General features: G+C 48.8%; 1 protein-coding gene across 1 annotated transcript in view; it reads left to right on the top strand.

The window, feature by feature from the left end:
- Positions 1 to 24,276, top strand: part of TAPBP (TAP binding protein) — a 139,512-nt gene that overhangs the window by 103,652 nt on the left and 11,584 nt on the right. Inside the window, exon 8 of the mRNA XM_085622136.1 lies at positions 5,842 to 5,883. Within this exon, the coding sequence (XP_085478262.1) occupies positions 5,842 to 5,856 (15 nt within the window). The 3' untranslated portion in view covers positions 5,857 to 5,883. The remainder of the gene's footprint in view (positions 1 to 5,841; positions 5,884 to 24,276) is intronic.

Raw genomic sequence — 24,276 nt, 5'->3', positions numbered from 1 at the left:
CCAGTGGATTCGGAACCACTTCTTTACGAGCCTCTCCATACCTCTTACCAAGATCCACAGTCCTTCTCTCCGACACACTCCGAAACAGACGTTTTGGAGGACTACATAGGTGACCACGTCCCCTACCCCGGAGAAATGGACCCTGAAGGCCAACAGGACCCTGACCAAGCTTGGGATGACCCTGTGGACTCAAACGCACCTATGGATACGCAGGACACGCAGCTATATGGTGCAAAAACGTCTCCCACAGAGGACACTGCCGCATTCAACGCCCTCATTGAACGTGCTGCGGCCAATCATGGTGTTCAACTCCACTCTGATACCATCGAGGACGATTTTCTCATGGACACTTTCGCATCCTCAGAAAAACATGTTAAAACTCTACCCATGTTGAAAGGTGTCCTCAAACCAGCAAAGGACATTTTCAAAGAACCCACCAGGGCCAGAGTAATAAACCCCAGAATCGACAAAAAATATAGGTCAGCGCCTGGGGATCCTACCTATATTAGAGGACAGTTGCCTCTGGATTCCATAGTAGTCGCGAATGCTCGTAAACGGGCGCACTCGCAGACGACTGGGGATGCCCCTCCCCCGGACAAAGAGTCCAAGGTGTTAGAGACCTCCGGCAAACGGGTTGCAGCCCAAGCAGCTAACATATGGCGTATTGCCAATACTCAGGCGCTCCTGGCTCGCTACGACCGAGCGCATTATGACACACTAGAAACATTACTACAACATCTCCCTGACGAATACAAAGAGGGAGCAGAGATCCTCATCAGAGAGGGACAACTCCTCACAAACGCATCCATCAAGTGTGCACTGGATGCCGCAGATACAGCTGCCAGAGCCATAAACACTAGCGTCATGTTACGACGACACGCCTGGTTACGAATCTCCGGATTCAAACCTGAGGTGCAAAATAACATCCTCAACCAGCCGGTCAACCCAGACTACTTATTCGGGCCAGAGGTTGACACCACACTAGAAAAAATAAAAAAGGACACAGACACTGCAAAGTCCATGGGGGCTCTCCAAACGCAGACCTTTCGGAGTGGCTCCTTTCGTCGCCCCGGCAATAGAGGAGCAGGTAGAGGACAGGGGTCACAGCAAACCTACAACAAGGGCAACACCCAAAGTACCTACGATAAAAACACCAGGGGTGGATATCGTGGTTCAAGCACAAAGGGCAGAGGACGCGGATACGGCAATACCAGATCCTCTCCCAAGAACAAACAGTGACGCCCTCTCCCTTCCTCCCGACCACACAACACCTGTCGGGGGAAGGTTGCAAAAGTTCCTGGCCACGTGGAACTCCATCACCACGGACAGGTGGATCAAAGATATTATCAAACACGGTTACTGCCTAGAATTAACCTCTACTCCACCCACAATACCCCCCAAACACCGTCCTATGTCCTCAGAGCACTTAGCGCTATTACAGCAGGAAGTACTAAGCATGATGCAAAAAGGCGCAATAGAGGTCGTACCCGTCCACGAGCAAGGTACAGGGGTGTACTCCCTGTACTTTTTAATACCAAAAAAGGACGGGTCACTCAGACCTATACTAAACCTGAGACCCCTCAACCGCTATATTCTTTCGGAGCATTTCCACATGCTCACCCTGCAACAAGTCCTCCCACTGCTCAAACAGGGAGACTTCCTGGCCACACTAGACCTCAAAGATGCGTATTTCCACATACCCATTCACCCATCACACAGGAAATATCTCAGGTTCACTATTCAAGGGCAGCACTACCAATTCAAGGTTCTTCCCTTCGGCGTCACAACAGCACCCAGAGTTTTCACAAAGTGCCTAGCTACTGTGGCGGCACATCTACGGAGGCAGCACATACACGTCTACCCTTACCTGGACGACTGGCTTGTTCAAGCAAAGTCAGCCCAGCAATGTGCCAGCCACATGTCCCGCACCATTCACCTCCTTCACAGTCTGGGGTTCTCACTAAATTACCCAAAATCACATCTCCAACCCGCACACGTACAACAGTACCTAGGTGCGACCATAGACACTCTGGCGGCCACAGCTCAGCCAAATTTAGTGAGAATCAACAGCATGCAAATGCTGATTTCCAAGTTCAAACCACAACACTCCCTTCCCGCGCGAGTGTTCATGCAGTTGATAGGCATGATGGCCTCCTGCATTTTCATAGTCCCACACGCGAGACTACATATGCGCCCGCTTCAGGAGTGCTTAGCACGTCAATGGAATCAGGCTCACGGACAACTAAAAGACCTAGTGTTGGTGAGCGGTCGGGCATACAACTCTCTGCATTGGTGGAATCCACAAAACCTTTGCAAGGGCCGACCGTTCCAAGAGCCTGTTCCACAAATAATACTGACAGCGGACGCGTCTCTCCAGGGATGGGGAGCTCATGTACTCAACTACACAGTGCAGGGACTATGGACAACACAACAAAAGAAGATGCACATCAACCTTCTAGAACTGATGGCAATCTTCCTGGCTATGAAAGCATTCAAAGTACACTTGTGCAACAAAGTCGTGTTGATCCGGACGGACAACATGACCGCCATGTACTACATACAGAAGCAGGGAGGAACACACTCTCCACAGTTGTCTCATCTGGCTCAGAGCATGTGGAAGTGGGCCATTCAGAGGAACATGTTCCTCATGGCGGAACACCTCCCCGGCAAGGACAACCAGATGGCGGATCTGCTCAGCAGACACAGCCACCAGATGCACGAGTGGGAGTTACACCCATCAGTACTCCAACCGTACTTCCAGCAATGGGGTCATCCAGAGATAGACCTATTCGCCACAAGCGAAAACGCAAAATGCCAAAGCTTTGCCGCCAGGTTCCCACATCCACAGTCGCAGGGCAATGCGATATGGATGAACTGGTCCGGCAGATTTGCGTACGCTTTTCCCCCAGCACCGTTGATACCGCTGGTGGCTCGCAAACTCAGACAACACTCACTGACACTCGTCCTGGTTGCTCCAACGTGGGCACGCCAGCCATGGTACACCACTTTTCTCGAACTTTCCGTGGTGCCGCATCAAAGGATGCGGATCAAACCCGCGCATTTGACGCAGAACCATGGAGAGATTCAGCACCCAGATCCGCAACAGCTGAACCTGGCAATCTGGCTCCTGAAGTCCTAGAGTTTGGCTACCTAAACCTGCCACCTGACTGTATGGGCATCATTAAGGAAACTAGAAGACCCACTACCAGAGCTTGCTATGCAGCCAAATGGAAAAGATTCGTCATCTATTGCAATAATAATGACATTAACCCGCTAGACGCATCCATCCAAAACATAATTTGTTACCTCTTACACCTATACCGATGCAATCTGGCGTACACCTCGATACGTGTCCATTTGACCGCAATATCAGCCTATCTCCAGAACAGGCAGCACCTCTCTTTATTCAGAGTGCCTGCCATCAAAGCATTCTTGGAAGGACTCAAACGAGTAATTCCTCCAAGCCACCCACCGGCTCCAATGTGGAACCTCAACTTGGTCCTCACACGCCTGATGGGTCCACCCTTTGAACCTCTACACTCATGCGAAATTCAATTCCTTACCTGGAAAGTAGCTTTCCTAGTAGCGATCACTTCTTTAAGAAGAGTTAGTGAACTCCAGGCACTAACCGTTCAAGAGCCATTTATACAGGTTCACGCCAACAGGGACGTACTACGTACCAACCCCAAATTCATGCCCAAGGTGATATCGCAGTTCCACATGAATCAAACTATTGAACTGCCTGTTTTCTTTCAAAACCCACAAACTGTCGCAGAAAGAGCACTCCATACACTAGATGTGAAGAGAGCCCTCATGTACTATATCGACAGGACTAAGGTCTTTAGGAAGACTAAACAACTTTTCGTTGCCTTTGCCCCACACCACAAAGGTAACGCTATCTCCAAAGCAGGTATAGCCAGATGGATCGTTAAATGTATTCAAATTTGCTATCAAAAGGCTAAACGCACATTAAGGATTCCCCCACGAGCCCACTCAACACGCAAGTTAGGGGCCTCCATGGCTTTCCTGGGAAACATCCCTTTGCATGATATATGTAGAGCAGCCACCTGGTCCACTACACACACATTTACCAAACACTATTGTGTAGATGTGCAATCAAAACAGCAGGCAGCTGTAGGACAGGCTGTTCTCAAAACTCTTTTTCAGACCGCTGCAGCTGGCACTGGTAGCCGCCGCTAATAGGAGGTACTGCTATGTATTCTATGCACAGATATGAATTCAGCAGCCCACATGCCTCGAACTGAATATGCTACTTACCAGTATGCATCTGTTCTTGGCATGTAGGGCTGCTGACATTCATATCGCCCTCCCTCCTCCCCGGCGCCTGTAGCAGCTGCAGCTCTCAGAATTACTGTAAGCATGGTCATCACTTTCTGTATCTACTCCATCACTGCCACAATGGCGAAAAACAATCTGAGGATGGAGAGGATGCCCATGCGCACTGTAGTCCAGGGGAGGAGTCACCTATCCCAGGATACTTCGAAGACTCTTCCAGGACAACAACGTGCAAACATCCGGACCCAACACTAGGCGGCGATCTATGCACAGATATGAATGTCAGCAGCCCTACATGCCAAGAACAGATGCATACTGGTAAGTAGCATATTCATTCATCTTTACTATCTCATTTTCTGCTCCTATCCTAAGCTTATCCAATGGGACAAAAACAATCTAACAAAGGAGCCGATGACAATGCGCATTACAGGCTATAGGAGGAATCACTATACCTTGTGACTCGAAAGACTTTTGGAACAAAAACTAACTTGCGACATCTGAGCTCAGCAGTATAATTGGCAGGAGTATGCTAAGCATATAAATCTACGGCACTACATGCTGCAAATAGATGCTTACAGGATAAGTAACCTACAGGGCTCAGCACACATGCCATTTACCCTCTGCAGTACTGAGCACACATACAATTCATCCTCTGGTGTACTGCGAACACCTACTGTTCACCCTCTGCAGTACTGAGTACTCATACCACTCACCCTGTTCAGTACTGAGCACACGTACCATTCATCCTGTGGATTAATGAGTACACATACTATTCAACCTCTGCAGTACTGACCACACGGACCATTCACTCTCTGGATTACTGAGTACACATAGCATTCACCCTGTACAGTACTGAGAACACGTACCATTCACCCTCTGCAGTACTGAGCACACATACCATTTACCCTCTACAGTACTGATCACACACACCATTCCACCTCTGCAGTACAGAGCACACATACCATTCACCCTCTGGAGTACTGAGTACACATACTATTCACCCTCAACAGTACTGAGCACACATAACATACCCCCTCTGCAGTAGTGAGCCCACATACCATTCACCCTCTGCAGTACACAGCACACATTACCATTCAACCTCTGCAGTACTGAGCCCACATTCCATTCACCCTGTACAGTACTGAGCACACATACCATTCACCCTCTGCAGTACTGAGCACACACACCATTCCTCCTCTGCAGTACTGAGCACACACACCATTCACCCTCTGCAGTACTGAGCACACACACCATTCACCCTCTGCAGTACTGAGCACACATACCATTCACCCTCTGCAGTACTGAGCACACATACCATTCACCCTCTGCAGTACTGAGCACACAATCCATTCACCCTCTGCATTACTGAGCCCATACACCTTACGCTGTACAGTACTGAGGAGTCCAGCGTTACAGGTGAGGTTTGAAGCGAAGGAAACCTCCTGACCATGGAGGTTGGTAGAGATGAGGCTTGTCTGGGGTGAGGTGGGTCATGGGTCAGGTGTGGGATGGACACACGTCAATCAATGTCCTCTCTTTCTGCAGGACAAGGTGGAGTAACCCGCGTGGCACCCAGACGTCTCAGCGGTAAGTACGGAGATGGGCTATCTGGTCGGGGGGGGCGGGGGGGGGGGCACCACTCCTTGGTGACGTCACTGCATACATGTGGATTCCATGGTCTGCAAACTCACCTAAGAAGACACCTAAAGCTGCCGGGTCATAGTTAGAATTGTTATTATTATCTAATTGACGGTCATGCAGGACTCTAAATCCCTTTTTTATTAACTTTAACACTTACCAGTTGTACTTTGGAAAAAAGCACGGTGGCCTTAATTTGAATGACTGAACAGATGTTACAGTTTTTAAACCTGTTTGTGCCAGGCCACAAAGTGTTTTAACCTGGTGCCTGATTATATCTCGGCAGACGGATATCCCTTCCACCGAAATATAAATCCCATTATATCTAATGATATCCGCCGCCTTTGTGACAGAGTAACCCGTCCGCCGAGATCTAAACCAGGCACGGGGTCAGGTGTGCGACCTGCAGTGCAGATACTGGGGTTCAGACCATGCCTTAGCTAAAGTGCTGTCTTCAGGTGCACAAGCTTCAAAAATTCGACACACATCGTTGTTCTCATCCAACCTCAGCTTCTCTGTGTCAACATTATAAAAAAGAGAGCTCTGCTGGCTTTGCCGATGTTTGTTACGAAATGGTCCTGCACACCCAAAGTACTTACGGCCACATTTTCAAAGAGTTGGTGCAGTGCAGCACCACAAGTAAAGTTGCTGTACTGTGTTGCGTGAACGGGTGAGAGCACAGCTTTCACAAGGAAATGACGCGGTTCTGCTCTCTCGCTACGTTGACGCACTTTAGGCAGCCACACGTCAATGCAGGTACCTTGCACCATACTGCAGGGTGTCTGTGTTGTGTTCAGCATAGTTTCTGTGTAGGATGCTGTCCCTTCATGTATAAAAAAACTATACTTGAAGGCATTTCTCTCTGTATGGGGGCTGCAGAATGCAGCACACATGCAAAGAGGGAAAAACGAGAAGAAATGAAACATTTCTCCCTGTTACGCCTGCCTCAGCGAGGCACACGATTTTGGCGCAAATTCTTTGTAGATTAAAATTTATGCCAAAAGCCCATGAGTGACTTTGTGGGAACGCCCATGCGCCACTCCTGGAACCTCTACATGACGCAAGTTACTCAAGGCAGTGCGTTACCTTGCACTGCAGTACTTTGGGATATAGTCCACTGTAAATCACAATTTGTATTGGATTGTAAATCCGACCTGTAGACTTGCATCGGGTCTGTGTCAAAAAAATAATGCAAACCTGATGCAAAGGTTTGTAAATCCGGGCCTTGGTCTATAGATTGCTTCAGATCAAATCCAAGCTTTGTTTAAAAAGTATGATATGGCGCCCATTGGGAAAAACATGATGCCTAGAGCGAGTGTTGAGTAAATTGTACAGCTCATAAGCTTCAGTGTAGCAGCTGCCTCAGAGTGACACAAAGCGCTGCTTGACAATCTGAGCTTAGGAGAAGCGGAGCATACCAAGAGCTCTTTGGGGTACACGTTTTTGTTGCGCGCGGGCCATTGTTGGACCAAAGGCCGCCTCTCTCTCTCTCGCCCTCCCCAGCGGTTTGGGGCCACTATCTTCTCTGATAAAGGACCACAGGGAAAATTTTGCCAGGGTTGGCAGGTATGTGCAGGTGGGCTGCTCCTTCCTCCCATGATACTTTGCGGCCTGTGGATTGGACTTGATTTAGAGTATTTCCTCCAGTTGGGAGAGCATTCAACTTTTTCCTGTTCTGTGAGCACCTCTTGTCCCCCTATAGATGTGAGGGAGACAGTGCATGCAGCGGCATGACAAACATAAAGCTGAAATAAAGTGTGCCCTGGCCCCTCTGTGGGGTATAGGTTTGTGGACTGCTCTGGCATTATAACTTCATATATAGCGCAACGACTCACATCCGTAGGTGTATCTCAGCGTTTTGCTAACTCGGGGCCAAGCAGTTGATTAAAATAACTAGGTCATCGAGAGTTTTTAGACTTAGCAAAGTCTGGACAGGAGCGAATGTAGTTTGGAAGCTGATTCCAGGCTGAAGGGGCAGTATAGGAGAAAGATCTTAAGCTCTAGAATCTTGCTCCCCAGGTAACTCATAGTGCCCTGGTGATATATGACTGGCACTGCCCTATGGGTGTTTCCAGTCTATGGGATTCCCAAGGGAGATGGGCCTTTGGGCAGAATCCAGTCTGAGGCAGAGAGGGTCCTTTCCTGGAGGGAGGTCTGAGTTTGTGTTCAGGTCCCCCTGGGAGCCCCAGTAGTAGTGTGTCCGTTCTCACCAGCATCCATGTGCAGGGTTAGCAGGCCTGTGCCTTCCCTCATGCTCTACAGACAGTGTGCCATGGACCCTGAGAATTGCAGGTGAAAGTTGGAGCCAGACTGTGCCCCACTCCCGAGGGGCATCCTTTCACCTGGGAGGGGCAAGTGATCCATGTCTCCACTCTCTGTGAAGTGCCTAGAAGCTGGATTGAAATCTTCCTCAACCAATGAGGGTGCTAGTGTGGTGAGACCTCCGACTTCGGTCCCAGGATCGCACTCTCCCCGGCAGCTCCGCTGTGCTGTGTGCCACCTGCCAGCCCCTCCGTTGCAGGGTTCGAATCCACCCTAATACTGGTCTCGTTTTCCTCAGACTTGCGCTGCATTGTGCCTGATTGTGTCTAACTTCCTCTGTTCGACTCTTTACTCTTCCTTTTGTTTTTTAATTCCCACTGTTTGACTCTTTACTCTGCCGTTTGTATTTTAATCCCCACTGTTGACCTTTTACTCTGCCGTTTGTATTTTAATTCCCACTGTTGTACTCTCGTACTTTGCCCCTCCACTGTTGCCCTTTTCCCCTTCTTCTCGCTGTTTTTCCCCCTGTTTCCCACTGCCACGTCCACCCGTGACCCCGCTCCCTGACCGCCCCGCTCCAGCCTCCCAGCTACTTGTCCCTCTGCCCTCACCTACATAATGGCGGCCGCTGCGCGGTCGTGACGCTGGCACGCCTAAGGCAAGCCTACTGTACGCCCATCCGCGACCAGCACCAGGACCCCTGGTTCTCCCAGGCCTCACCGCTACGACTCAACTACCCTCCATGCACTCAACCCCGGAAGACACGCCATCAGCGCAAGAACCTCGCCAAACAACACCCACTGGCAGTTCTCGTGCAGACACTGCCGCAAATCCTTAACCATTGACAGAGCCCCCGCGAACTCCGATGGAATGCCCGATGCACACACTACCGAAACCCTGACCTGCATCCTGCTCAACGTGCACTCCCTGCAACGACACGTCAATGAGATCTGGGACCTGCTTGACACCCTCTTGCCCGATGTCACCTTCTTCACGGAAACCTGGACCAACACCACCTCCAGCCCCGACCTCACCACCGCCATTCCTGACGGCTACAAGATCCAGAGGAAGGACTGTCCACACACCGCCCAGGAGGAGGACTCGCCATCGCACACAAGACCCCACTCCGCCTCTCCACATCCAGCATGAGGGACCCCCATTCCAACACATAACACCTCCACTTCCAGATCCAGACAAGCCCCAGGAACACACTACGTGGCACTCTCATCTACAGACTGCCAGGACCTCACACCCACCATGCAACTACCATCGCCGAGCTCGCCGCACCACACGCCATCACCTCCACGGACTACAAGCTACTCAGTGACCTGAACTTCCACCTCGGCAACTGCAATGACCCCGACTCCACTGTCCAACCGGTCGACAACCTCGCCAACCTAGGGTTGAAGCAGCTCGTCAACACGCCCACCCATAAAGCGGGTCACACCCTCGACCCCATCTTCGCGGGAGGAACAAACATCCGCTTCTGCCACACCACCCAGCCCATCTGGACTGACCACCATTGCGTCCACTTCACCTTCAACACCACCACCGCACCCAAACCCGCCCTAAGCCCGCCACAACGGAACTGGAGCAGTCACAGAGGAGCACCTCCACACCACCCTCCGTCAACACCCCCCCCCATCGCCGCAACTGAAACCAACGCCGCAGCCAGAGAATTACTGCTGGGTCTCCCACTGCGTCAACAAGCTCGCACCCCCGCCAAACAATGCCCACTGAAAGCCGCCTGGTTCACCACTGAACTTCAAGAAGCCAGACGTTCCTGCAGACGCCTAGAGAAAGCCTGGCGAAACCTGAAAACGATGGAAGCACGAAACGACCACAAGAGCGCCCTGAAGGAATACGACCAGAGCATAAGAGACACCAAACGGTCCTTCATAAGAGACAAAGTCCAGACCAATGCGACCAACGCCAAGGAACTGTTCAACGTTATACAGCAGCTTACAAAACCCACCTGTGAATCCACAGACGTCACACCTTCCCAGGAACTCTGCGACAAGCTCAGCTGCTAATTCCATCTGAAGATCAAAGCCCTCTACGACAACTTCAGTGAACCCATGACGAGCACCACCCCGCTACCCACTGCAGCCGATAAGCCGACCATCATGTCCTGGGTATCCCACTACCGTCGAACTCATCACAGCGAAGAAAACCCACTCAGGAGACCCAACTGACCCTTGTCCACCGCACATCTTCCACCGTCATCACATCCGAACTAGGACTCGCCATCAACGCCTCCCTCAGATCAGGCATCTGTCCAGACGATTGGAAATGGGCTGAAGTTAAATCCCTACTCAAGAAACCATCGGCTGACCCTACTGACCTGAAAAACTACCGGCCCATCTCTCTCCTCCCCTCTGCGGCCAAAGTCACCGAGAGACTCGTAAACACCCAGCTGACCGCCTTCATAGAAGAGAACTCCATCCTGGACACCTCCCAGTCTGGATTCCGCAGCAACCACAGCACAGAGACCGCCCTCCTCGCCGCCACTGACGACATCCGCAGGCTACTCGACCAGGGACACACCGCGGCCCTCATCCTTTTAGACCTCCCCGCAGCCTTCGACAACGTTTCACAGCGCACTCTCGCAGCCAGACTGCACAACGCGGGAATCCAAGGAGCTGCACTCGACTGGATCCAATCCTTCCTGTCCGGCAGAACTCAGAGGACCCGACTCCCTCCCTTCCTCTCCAACCCCACGGAAATCAACTATGGAGTACCCCAGGGATCATCACTCAGCCCCACGCTCTTCAACATCTACATGGCCCCCCTCGCCGCCATCGTCAGACAGCATGGGCTCAGCATTGTATCCTACACCGACAATACCCAGCTCATCCTCTCGCTCACGAAAAACCCCGAAGACACCAGATGCTGTTTCCAGGAAGGAATGAAGAACGTGGCAGCCTGAATGAAGGGCAGCTGCCTGAAGTTAAACTCTCGGAACCTCGGCATCATCCCTGACTCCTCCATCTCCATGAACCGCCAGATCAACGCCGTAGCCTCCACCAGTTTCAACTGCCTCCGCATCCTCCATAAGACCTTCAAGTGGATCCCCCCCCAACTAGAGAAGGACCGTCACCCGCACACTCATTACCAGCAGACTGGACTATGGCAATGCCCTCTATGCCGGAATCAACAAATCTCTCCTGCACAGACTCCAGACCATCCAGAACGCCGTAGCCAGACTCGTCCTTGGAACACCGCGCCATGAGCACATGACCCAACACCTACGATGCCTCCACTGGCTCCCCGTCGAGAAGAGGGTTACCTTCAAACTCCTCTCCCATGCCTACAAATCCCTCCTCAACATCGGACCCAAATACTTCAACGAGAGAGTATCCTTCCAAGTACCCAAGAGGAACCTCTGCTCCGCCGACCTCGCCCTGGCATATTTCCCCCGCATCCGCAGAAGCAGAACCGGCAGGAGAGCTTTCTCCTACATCGTAGCCAAAACCTGGAACGAGCTCCTTGTGAATATCAGACGCTCCCCGACCCTGCACATGTTCAGGAAGGACCTCAAGACCTGGCTTTTCGACTGACCCGTAGCCGCCCCCTCTCCCCCAGCGCCTTGTGACCCTCATAGGTGAGTAGCGCGCTATATAAACCCCTGATTGATTGATTGATTGATAGCGTGAGACAGAACTAGAGAGACAGAGGGCATTCAACAAACCAGTGCCTCTGGAAGGCCAGCAGGACTGGGGAGAGTCAGTAGCATGGCACTCCGTGGTGCAGCAGCCCTTACTCACGTTACTAAGCTCTGCCCTCGGAAAGATGCCGTGTATTGCTGTTTTCTTCTGTGGCTGCAGTGTGACCGTCGACTCTTTAAAGCAGTTGGAGGAACAGAAGGGGAAGGGAGTACAAATGAAGGGGGAGGGATTGGATAACATGGGGGCGGGAACGTGAGATTTTACAGTGTTATCAGTGCCTAATTTGAGCTGGTGGTTTCCATTGTCAACACGGCGCTTGTGACATTCTACCACGAGGTGGCTCTGTCTGGCTAATTTAGAGAGGACTACAACAACAGTTAATCATTAGTTCAATATACATTAAAATCATTATTGCCTGCTGTCCAAGCCATTCTTTTTTTAAACTCTTTTTTTTTATTAAACATGCTCATCGTACAGAGTAAGATATGACAATACAAAGCAGGTACATAACTGATACATCGAGGCAAGTTATCGCTTCGCATTCGAGGTGTGTAAAACCATATGAAACCATCATACATAACCAGGCAGTGGGTATTATCTTCACTTTCTCCCCTCTGCTACATAGAGGCAACCCGTCTTTAAACCGTGGGCACTCATATGTCTAGGTACACCTCCCGAAACGTTTGCCAGGGGCCCCACACCTCCCATTTCTTAGGCCATCCCATACTGTCATACACCACCTCCTCTGCCCTCTGACACCAGTCTAGATCCTTTTCCCATACTGTCACTGATGGCGGGAGCCGTGCCCCCCCATCTCCTCGCAATATTATGTTTAGCCACCCCCGCCACCAGTGCCAAAAATAGCCAGATGTATCTGGGCCAGTCTTCCTCACCTTGTATCATCAACAACAGCCATTTAGCATCAATTCGGACTCTAACTGAAAGGACCCTTGACATTATAGTAGTCACTTCCTGCCAAAATCGTTGTATCATTGGGCACTCCCATTAAATATGGTAAAAGGAGCCTACTTGTCTACAATCTCTTTTGCATAGAGGCGCATCTACTGCCCCCATTTTGTGAAGTAGGGTGTGTGGCTAGTATGCTCTATGTAGGATCTTGAGTTGTACTAACCTAAAACGTGCTCGGATTGCTATATCCCGGGACTTTGGAGTGCTTCTACCCATTCCTCGTCCTCTATGTCGCCCAGGTTGTCAGTCCAAGCCTCTCTTAAGGAGCCCAGAGGGTCTGTGGAGTTTTTTTTTTTAATAAATCGCTGCTACATCTTTGTGTGGTATAGGATTGGCTAGCAGGCAGTCCTGCAGGGGGGAGGAGGCCAGTAAGCTTGTTCACCCTCGGATGAATACGCGGAGACCATGCCTCAGCTGATGATAGTGCAGTGTCTGGGACTCTGTTAAGCCAAATTCCTTCCTCCATATTTCACCCAAATGATCAATACCTATTTTTGCCCACCGCGAGAAGCCCGGCAAGTTGGAGACCTCTTTTAGTCTATCGCTATACACAAGAGGAGTCATGGCCGCCAGCACATCCTGTCCTCCCATGTGAATCACAGCCTCTGTCCAGCACTCCACCACAGTAGACGTATGTCTTGGGAAGCTCTCTCTTCCCTTATGGGTGTATAGAATGATTTCATAATTATTAGCGGGCATGGCGTCTCGGTCTACCCTATAGGCTGATTTCCCCCCCAGTCCGAATACACCCAGTCATTAATCACTACCAGCTGCCAGGCCCAATATTATTTTTTGATGTCTCAGTAATGTGCAGAGCTCCTAATCTATCTGTTTGAAGAAGACCGGAGGAATGGGGTATGGCGTGTTTTGTAGGACATATGAAAACCTCGGTAAGGACATTTATTTTGTATAGGGCAGCCCTCCCCGACAACGACAGGGCAAGGGTAGGCCAATGTATCACACCCGTTTGGAGCCGGTCTAACTGTGGGGTAAGGTTACGTTTCAGGAACAGAGATTGATCCCTGTTCACGAAGATTCCGAGGTACTTAAAGCCTGTTAATTCAGTCGGAGCCTCGCATCTTGCCGGGAGTTTGGGGGGGGGGCAACGAGACAGGGGGGAAACCACAGACTTAGCCCAGTTAATTCTGTAACCAGAATAGCTACCAAACAGTTCAAATATGTGCAAAATGTGGGCTATCGAGTAATATGGTCTGGAAACATATAACAGTATATTGGTGGCGTATAGGGAGACTCGTTCCTCCCAACTGCCCTTTATGGGATCCCCCATACAAGCGGGTCCACCCTGATCCCAGCCGCCAAGGATTCTAGTGCCAGGGCGAATATCAAAAGCGACAGCGGGCATCCCTGTCGAGTGCCCCTTCTTAATGGGAAGGATCTAGACAGTACACAACTCACCTTCACTCTCACCACCAGAGCCTGATAGAGAGCAGCCTGATCCACTCAGAGAACTTAGGGGCGAGGCCCAGCCTAGTCGAGGCGGCCAACGAATATGGACATTCTATACTGTCAAATGCCATTGTGGCGCCTAGCGCCATGTCCAAGCCATTCTTATTGCTTTGGGTGTCTGGAATAGTCCGAACTGTCACACCTGTAGGAGTGTGATGGTTAGTAGTTGTGTAATGGCTATCAATGGCAGCACTGGCCGGGGCAGTGTGTAGTGCAAGCTGCAGTGGCCTCCTGACGAGAGCCCTGGCACTTATACTTTTTACAAATTAAGCCTGGGGTGTTGTGTTTGTTGTACAACGTTTATGCCTCCCAGGCTGGAGCAAAGGCTGAGAACCTTGTAGGCCTGCTCATCTCTGAAATCTGGAGATTTGTACCCCTGGTGGTAGGGTCTGAGCGCACGTGTCTCTTATACCCCTGGGAAGATGGGTCTAGAGGTGGTCTGCAGCCTCACTGTGTTCCATGTGTGCAGAACTGTTCTGAGTGAGAAATGACACAGTGCCAATGCCTTAGAGCTTCAAAATGTATTAATGCTCAATTTATGAGCTAAGATCACAAACGAATTAAACCTACACGTTCAGTCTACTACGGTAACAAACACAGACGGTGCTTTATATCAACGGAGCAAGGGCTACAGAAGAGTAGCAGACTCTTGGGGTGCACCAGCCTTCTGGGGGGTCCATAGGACACCTTGTATTGTTTGGTGCTGTAGGTTCCATCGGATGTCCCAAAGAGCCGTGGCTTTCTGTCGCTAGGAACACGTGATGTCATGACACTATTCCTAGGCAAAGAGGGACTATGTCTGGCTGTTCCCCTCTGACAGTTCCACCTCCACCCTGAGTCAGATTTCTGGAAAGCACCTTATTTTTAAGACCAGCTCGCGTGTCCTGGCCAGAAACTCCGTGCTTTAGGCTCTGGCATGTCTCCAAAGAGTCCTTGGCCTCTTTCTTTATAAAAAAATATTTGTCATTGTAATTTTTTCCACAAGAGCAGCAGGTTTAATTACATCATATATTGGTTAAAAATAGAATCACAAAGACCAGCAGAGAAGTAAATCACTTGACAAAATTACCGCAAAACATACAATTCATTAATCTTAAGCTCATTAAATACTTATAAACGTGTTGAGTTCATGGCGAAAGGTTCATCAAGTTATTTTTAGGCCAGATGTAAAATTGAACCCCAAGAACAATCCATACAGTGCACATTACACAAGTGCCTGATGGCTATCAGCCCTCCTTTCTGACCATCCCGCCAGGGGACCCCAGATCTGCCTCCCCTTTCTTGGCCTCTTTCTTAATGCGCTATTTTATTTAGTGTGTTAGTATCAGCTCGTTGCATTGGTGCCACCAAAGGTTCCTTCTTAGAGCTTCCAGAGAAAGCCCCTTCCGGATGACGGAGCTTCTGCAAAATCAGATCTGCCCCCAAAACAGTGGAATCTGGACAAAGGTTGGCGACTCTGCTTTGAGGGTCTGACCGTAGGTGGCTGGGGACTGCACAGACCCTTGTGCACGACACGTCAAGTGTTGAATTCAGTCCGTGCCTCGTCAGGAGTAGGTGGAGGGTCATCAGTACTGGGGATATGTGGTCAGTTGACTTCGGGCCAGTCTTGGGGGTTCATGTAGCTTTCGACTCTTCAAAACTGGTCTGTCGTCTCCACAGGAAGTCCCCGTATAAAATGCTAGTGAGAACAGAGAGGGTGATTTTTTTTTTTTAAACCTACATATCTGGGGAAAGGGGGTATGGGGATGGGGAAGTTGCTTAGTATATAAGGAGGGGTCTTGTGAATTATTTGGCCTAACCTTAGAGCAAATCGCAAAACTATTCAGTAAACACTGTCTTAACAAGTCAAGTCAAAAAGTCTTTATTGCGAATATTTCATCATAAAAGACATTCTAACATTTCATCATATACAAGTTAAAAATATACAGATATAAATTGACACAGTAAGCATAAAAACCAGATAAATAAGTTTCACAATTAAAAACATCAATAATTAAAAGATATTAAATGTGCAATGTTACAATGACTTGATCTATTAAAACCTGTACCATGAAAGTCTCAGCAATGTTGGGACCAGATAATTAAGGACTAATCCTCCGGTTCCGTAAGAGCCATGCCCAACTAATAAATTTAGCCACACCAGTAACCACAAAACTTGATGTATCAGACTTCAATATTCTGCTGGCAGTCTGCGCTGATCTAACTCCCAGTTTGCGGCATACAGGGCGCAACCACAGCCGTCTTGGATGGATATACTCTGGGCAAACGAAGAGAAAATGGTCAATAGTTTCTATCATATCCTCACATTGGGGACATTTATCATTACCCGATGTGTCCCAACTTTTTGTAAAACAACGTAACGGAAGGGTGCCAAGTCTGAACTGATGATAAAGTTTTCGGTCCTGCAGCTTTGTTATTATGTCCCAATACACTTCAAAAAAGGAATCATCCTTAGTAGCCAAATATGTTATGGTCAAGGAACCACCAGTCAAGGAAGCAAAGAGCTTAACTTTAACCCATTGCCAATAAGTATCCCTGAAGATCTTTTTCGGGGGGAAAACAGCCGTCTCAGGGTTGGTCCACAACTCTCCCATTCCCATATCAGTCAGAGTAATTTTGATTTCAGAAAACCAGCTGATTCTATGAGAACCCCCAAGGGCTTTGACTTCTAACAGTGCCTTGGCATATAAGGACAATTCTGGGGTGGTCCACAGGCGTTGCCATAGCGCCAGCGGCCTATACCGCACCATATCCTCAACAGGGTGACAGCCTAGGTCATATAGGAGGGGTATACGTGGGGATGATTGTGGTAACCCTACTGCAGACCTAAGAAATTTATTTTGTGCCACCCTCAGGGAGTCCAATTTGCTAAACCCCCATAATTCAGCACCATACATTACCGCTGGAAGAATTTTAGACCCGTATATTTTAATCAGAGGAGCCATAGGTTTGGTTATGGAATGCCTATGTTCTTTAAGTAAGGCTCCACCTAATTGAATGTGCTTAAGGGTGTAGAGGTCAATCTGGGACTTCCAACTTAGGTTGTCACAGAAAGTGACCCCCAAGTAGGTAAAGGTAGATGTTCCAGAGTGGCTCCTCCCATTTCGACCCTAGCCTTTACTGGTCTAGCACCACGAAGGACCATAAATTTGGTCTTCCCCACATTTACCTCAAGCTCATGTTCGCGGCAAAACAACTCGAAACGGGTCAGAGCTAACTGTAGCCCCTGTCGCGTCTTAGATATTAAGAGAGTATCATCCGCGAACATGAGCAGGGGGACCTTCATACCAGCTAAAGAGGTGCGTCTGTCGAAAAGTTTGAAAAATAATTAATAACCCCATTAATAAACAAGGAAAACAGGGTGGGGGCCAGTACGCATCCTTGTCTTACCCCCTTAGACACCTCAAATCTTGTTGTCACCTCCCCTGGTTTCCCCCAACGAACCTGGGCATATGTGTGTTCATGTAAATTAATCAACAGCCTCAGTAGTTCAGGTGGCATGGCCATCGCCCGAAGGACTTCCCACAGTTTGAGCCTTGGGACAGAATCGAATGCAGACCTTAGGTCCACAAAGACTGCAAAAAGCATGCCACCCCCAAGATGTACTTCCTTCCAGTATAATAGGGTAAACCTGAAAGCTTGGTCAATGGTTCCGACATGCGTCCGAAAGCCCGCCTGTAAAGGTGTTAAAATGTCAGTTTCAGAAATCCAACTCTGGATACGACCCAATAATAGACGAGCTATAATTTTTTGAGCAGCGTCTATAAGGCTAATCGGGCGATAGTTGGCCGGGGCAGAGCGATCACCTTTCTTATAGATCGGCAATATCTCTGCCCCGAACCAAGAATCCGGAACCGTTGCTCCACCAGCCAGGGCATTAGCTAGAATGGTCAAATAGGGGACCCATAGGTCCTGCTCCTACTTAAATATATCTGCGGGAATACAGTCAGGTCCCGGGGCTTTACCACTTGGAAGAGATTTCAAGATTGCCTTCACCTCACTGGGTGCAAACTGTAAAACTTCTACACCGCTACATGACCAAGTAACACTTTCTAGCCTATCCCTGGACTTAAACTGATTTTCAAAAAAGCTTACCCACTGTTCAGGTTCAACATGAGTTACCGGGGTCATATCCTGCGGGTTCCTGCCCCATTTGAGGAGGTGCCAAAATTGGCACATGTTTCTACCCTCACATGCCTCATATAACTCGCTCCAACGGGTTTCATCCCATTTTTTCTTGGCTTTTGTTTGGGCAGATTTGTACGCAATTCTACAACTCCTAATGCTATCTGGTAGCCTAGATTTAATAGCTATTAATAAAGCTTTACGAGACTCTCTACAACTTGCATCATACCGAGAGTTATCCCTCAGAGGTTTAGTTTTACCAATGGCAGGGATACTTTTAATAAAAAGTGATTTGAGCCCCACAAATAATTCTCTATGAATACCCGGGATGCTACACTTAACCCCTTCCTCCGACTCGCATCTAGTCAGTTTATTCATAGCTATACTAACCAAATTCCTAATGGCAGCCCGTGCATTAGCATTAGAAGCAATCTTTGGCCAACGAACCCTTCTCTGATCATTAGTCAACATAGCATGCGCTTGCACGATACTACCATCATCAATAGGGGAGCCAGTGAAGCTACTATCTGATAATAACAACGTCAGGGGATTGTGGTCGCTTTCTAACCTGTCAGTCAACACCATATCGGTAACAGCCGGCCACAACTCACAGTTAACCAAGATATAATCTATTCTGCTCCCACTTCTACCATTGTTAAAAGTCATCTTCCCAGACCTGTCTGATTTCGTTCTGCCATTGGCAGCCCTCAAACCCTTTTCAAGGCATAGACCCTTCACATATAAGGCTGCTTGGGTCCATTTCCTTATGGGATTTAATTCCAGCTGCGTGATTCCCCACACAGAGTACTCAGCCTCAGACAGTTTCCCGTCATCATCACCCAGGGGCTCAAAACATGTATTGAAATCACCTGCCACCACCCTATGACCATCTGTGGGCACTGAACAAAGTAATTGTTCCAAAAGAAGAACTGTCGGGGAACATTTACCACCTGGAAGACCTCTCACATAGATGTTTATAATGAGGATATTAAGGCCCCTTGTGGAGGTGACCCTGATAGCCAGAATATCAGGGTTTTCAATCGGAACTTCCACGACTGAAATGCCCTTGCATTGACGTACCCATATAGCCAGGCCTCCCACCGGTCTACCTCTAGGACCCTTGACGGCTGGTTTAAAGAAGTTCACAAACTCTACACGGAATAAGGGAACTACCGACCAGGTCTCCTGGAAGCACCAAATGTCTGCCTGGTCGGCAAAAACCACCCAATCGGGTACAGCCAATCTAGAATGTAATCCGGCTATATTCCAAGAGGAAATGATAACATTATGGGAGCCAATTTTTTTGTTCACTGCCTGGTTCACCAAATTAGAGTGGGAGACAGAACAGGCACTGGGTAAGCCATCATATGTGGGGCTTAAAATTAAAACAGATTCTTCTCCTTGAGCCAATGGGTTTGTTTGTACTAGTGACACCCGACATGATGGTACTAAACCCCCTGTTACCCCAGACCCAGGGAGAGCATTACCAACCCTCAGTCAGTCAATATCCTCCAGGGAAGATAGGGCGGTGAAGCGGTTATGTAACATAATAGACTCAATAGGCTGCAAGCCCTGCTGGGGAGAATTATGCGAGGCACTGTACTGTCTATTCAGCATGTCCCTTGCTGGTCTGTAAAAGTAACCGAGGGGTAAAATCATGATCTCATTGGGGTTAGGAGCATAATGGGAGGCCATCTCTAAAATATGTTCTACCAATAGCGGGGACCTTAAACTCAATACCACACAATCCCCTGCCATAGACTTTGGAGAGTGGCCAACCCATTTTACCCGCCTAACCATTTTGAATTCCTCGAACAAACTTTTACTGGCCCCGAGTTTGTTCCCAAGACAGTACAAAGCTTTATTTTTGAGATTAGGCCAATACTCCCTTGACCCTACTGGAAGTGTTGGAACATTGGCTAGAATAACTGTGTAGGGAGTAGCTTCCGGAGGGAGGTGTAAACTTATTAACGCATCAGGATCCTCTGTTTCTTGGGCAGCAGGCCTTAGCGTATTCCCCCTTAACTGCTGATCGGTCAAAGGCCTACCAACAGTGTTGGGAGGGGCCATAGACCGATTTGAGTGATCCCTGATTACTGTGGGATCGTGGGAGTTAACTACTTGGAAGCTTAGATCATGATGACCATCAAGAACCCCTTCACATACATGGCTAGCCACTTCCTTAGGATTATGTTCGGGTAGTGATACGGCTAATGAATTTTTACTTAACAAATTAGCTTCGGTGCAATTAAGCCTTACCACCACAGATTCTAACTTTTCCAGGACAGGTTGGATAAGAGATGCTAACTGTTCCTTGAGAAGAGAGCATAGTAGCTCAAAATTCTGCTGGGTCATAGGTTGCAATGGTGGGGTGCTTACAGAGGCAGTAGACTTCCCACAGGATTGAGCCCCTGTGTTACCGGGGAGCACCTTAGGGGCACTTAACTTACTAGGGCCCCTTCCTTTTCTTTTCTTACAGGGCGGTTCTCTGGCTCTAGGACCAGTAACTTTATGTTTCGCCCGAGTTGTTACCATAACTGGGCTAGAAGGGCTACTTACAATTAACGAAGGATCAGTAAGCCCAGACCTAGATGTTAAACATACTTGATCCACCAGGGAACAATTACCAGACCCAATATTCTTAATGTTAACCTGCACGTCAAAAGGCTGTGCAGGAGGTAACGCTGAGGCTGGTTCTAGAGATAGTCTTCGCTCCACTGCTAATATATTCTGATTAATTACTGACTCTGCCCTTGTTAGATAATCATCAAGAGTCCCCACCAGCCTACCCTCAGCTTTCCTCTTACTCATGTTAATAAGTAACTTAACACCTGTAGCGCTTATACTGGAGGCAAGCAAACACAAAACACAATATATAATAGATACCCCACAATAATACTGAATAACTTCGTACAACCCAACAACATCCACACTGAATACTGGAACCGGGAACAAGGGAGGGGTCCCAGCCCGACCTCAACCGGCCACTGACGGGCAAGGACGGGCCCGCCCTTGGCCCGGGCGCGTCCCGCGTGCGTCCCGCGCCGCGGGGCACCAGAAATCGCTTTAACTGTCTCAGGCGCTGTCAGACGCCGTCACCGGCATGCGCCCGGGGCTTAGAATGCTGGGGATTGTAGTTGGGATGGCCGTTCCCCCTCAAGGCGGCAGTGGTGCTGCACTTTACTTTGACCCCAACGATGGCCGTTCCCCTCACGGCAGGTAAGGAGTTCAATATTTAAATCACCCGCTCTCTGAAAGCGCGTCCCACGCTGCGGGGCACCAGAAATCGCTTTAACTGTCTCAGGCGCTGTCAGGCGCCGTCACCGGCGTGCGCCCGGGGCTTGGAATGCTGGGGATTGTAGTTGGGATGGCCGTTCCCCTCACGGCAGCAGTGGTGCTGCACTTTACTTTGACCCCAACGATGGCCGTTCCCCTCACGGCAGGTAAGGAGTTCAATATTTAAATCACCCGCTCTCTGAAAGCGCGTCCCGCGCTGCGGGGCACCAGAAATCGCTTTAACTGTCTCAGGCGCTGTCAGACGCCATCACCGGCGTGCGCCCGGGGCTTGGAATGCTGGGGATTGTAGTTGGGATGGCCGTTCCCCTCACAGCGGCGGTGGTGCTGCACTTTACTTTGACCCCAACGATGGCCGTTCCCCTCACGGCAGGTAAGGAGTTCAATATTTAAATCACCCGCTCTCTGAAAGCGTGTCCCGTGCTGCGGGGCTCCAGAAATCGCTTTAACTGTCTCAGGCGCTGTCAGACGCCGTCACCGGCGTGCGCCCGGGGCTTGGAATGCTGGGGATTGTAGTTGGGATGGCCGTTCCCCTCACGGCGGCGGTGGTGCAGCACTTTACTTTGACCCCAACGATGGCCGTTCCCCTCACGGCAGGTAAGGAGTTCAATATTTAAATCACCCGCTCTCTGAAAGACCCACTGTCTTAACATAATGTATAAGGAAGGGTCTTGTAAATGAGTAAGCATTTTCTTAGACTCAGCATTACCTTAGAGTACGCGGAAGGGTCTTGTCAATTGCTCCCGTCTTACCTTGGTGCATAAGGAAGGGTCTTGTGAATTACTCAGCATTACCATAGAGTATAAGGAAGGGTCTTGTGAATTGATCCTGTCTTACCTTAGTGTATAAGGAAGGGTCTTGTGAATTTCTCCCATCTTACCTTAGTGTATAAGGAAGGGTCTTGTGATTTGATCCTGTCTTACCTTAGTGTATAAGGAAGGGTCTTGTGAATTGCTCCCGTCTTACCTTAGTGTATAAGTAAGGGGTCTTGTGAATTGCTCCCGTCTTACCTTAGTGTATAAGGAAGGGTCTTGTGATTTGATCCTGTCTTACCTTAGTGTATAAGGAAGGGTCTTGTGATTTGATCCCGTCTTACCTTTGTGTATAAGGAAGGGTCTTGTGAATTGATCCCGTCTTACCTTAGTGTATAAGAAAGGGTCTTGTGAATTGATCCCGTCTTACCTTAGTGTATAAGGAAGGGTCTTGTGAATTGATCCCGTCTTACCTTAGTGTATATGGAGGGGTCTTGTGAATTGATCCCGTCTTAACTTAGTGTATAAGGAAGGGTCTTGTGAATTGATCCTGTCTTACCTTAGTGTATAAGGAAGGGTCTTGTGAATTGATCCTGTCTTACCTTAGTGTATAAGGAAAGGTCTTGTGAATTGCTACCATCTTACTTTAGTGTATAAGGAAGGGTCTTGTGAATTGCTACCATCTTACTTTAGTGTATAAGGAAGGCCATGTGAATTGCTCTTGTCATACCTTAGTGTATTAGGAGTTGTGAATGATTTGGCTTACCTTAGAGTAAATCGCAAAACCGTTCAGTAAACACCGTCTTAACCTAACGTATTAAGAAGGGTTTTGTGAATGACTCAGCATTACCATAGAGTATAAGGAAGGGTCTTGTGAATGGCTCCCATCTTACCTTAATGTGTAAGGAAAGGTCTTGTGAATTGATCCTATCTTACCTTAGTGTATAAGGAAGGGTCTTGTGAATTGCTCCCGTCTTACCATAGTGTATAAGGAAGGGTCTTGTGAATTGCTCCCGTCTTACCTTAGTGTATAAGGAAGGGATCTTGTGAATTTCTCCCGTCTTACCTTAGTGTATAAGGAAGGGTCTTGTGAATTGCTCCCGTCTTACCTTAGTGTATAAGGAAGGGATCTTGTGAATTGCTCCCGTCTTACCTTAGTGTATAAGGTAGGGTCTTGTGAATTGATCTGTCATACATTAGTATATAAGGAGGAGTCTTGTGAATTACTCCCCATTACCTTAGTGTATAAGGAAGGTTCATGTGAATTGCTTTTGTCTTACCTAAGTGTATAAGGAGTCTAGTGAATTATTTGGATTACCCTAGAGTAAATCGCAAAAGCCTTCAGTAAACACCGTCTTAACCTAATGTATAAAGAAGGGTATTGTGAATGACTCAGCATTACCATAGAGTATCAGGAAGGGTCTTGTGAATTGATCCTGTCTTGCCTTAGTGTATAATGAAGGGTCTTGTGAATGACTCAGCATTACCATAGAGTATAACGAAGGGTCTTTTGAATTGGTCCCATCTTACCTTAGTGTATAAGGAAGGGTCTTGTCAATTGGTCCCGTCTTACCTTCATGCATAAGGAAGGGTCTTGTGAATTGGTCCCGTCTTACCTTCATGCATAAGGAAGGGTCTTGTCAATTGGTCCCGTCTTACCTTCATGCATAAGAAAGGGTCTTGTGAATTGCTCTGGTCTTACCTTAGTGTATAAGGACGGGTCTGGTGAATTGCTCTCTTAGTGTATATGAAAGGGTCTTGTGAACTGGTCCTGTCTTACCTTAGTGTATATGAAAGGGTCTTGC

Source organism: Triturus cristatus, chromosome 1_1, assembly GCF_964204655.1.
Source record: "Triturus cristatus chromosome 1_1, aTriCri1.1, whole genome shotgun sequence".
Taxonomy (NCBI): Eukaryota; Metazoa; Chordata; class Amphibia; order Caudata; family Salamandridae; genus Triturus; species Triturus cristatus.
Note: the sequence above shows the minus strand (reverse complement) of the source record. Positions and strands in the feature narration are given on the sequence as shown.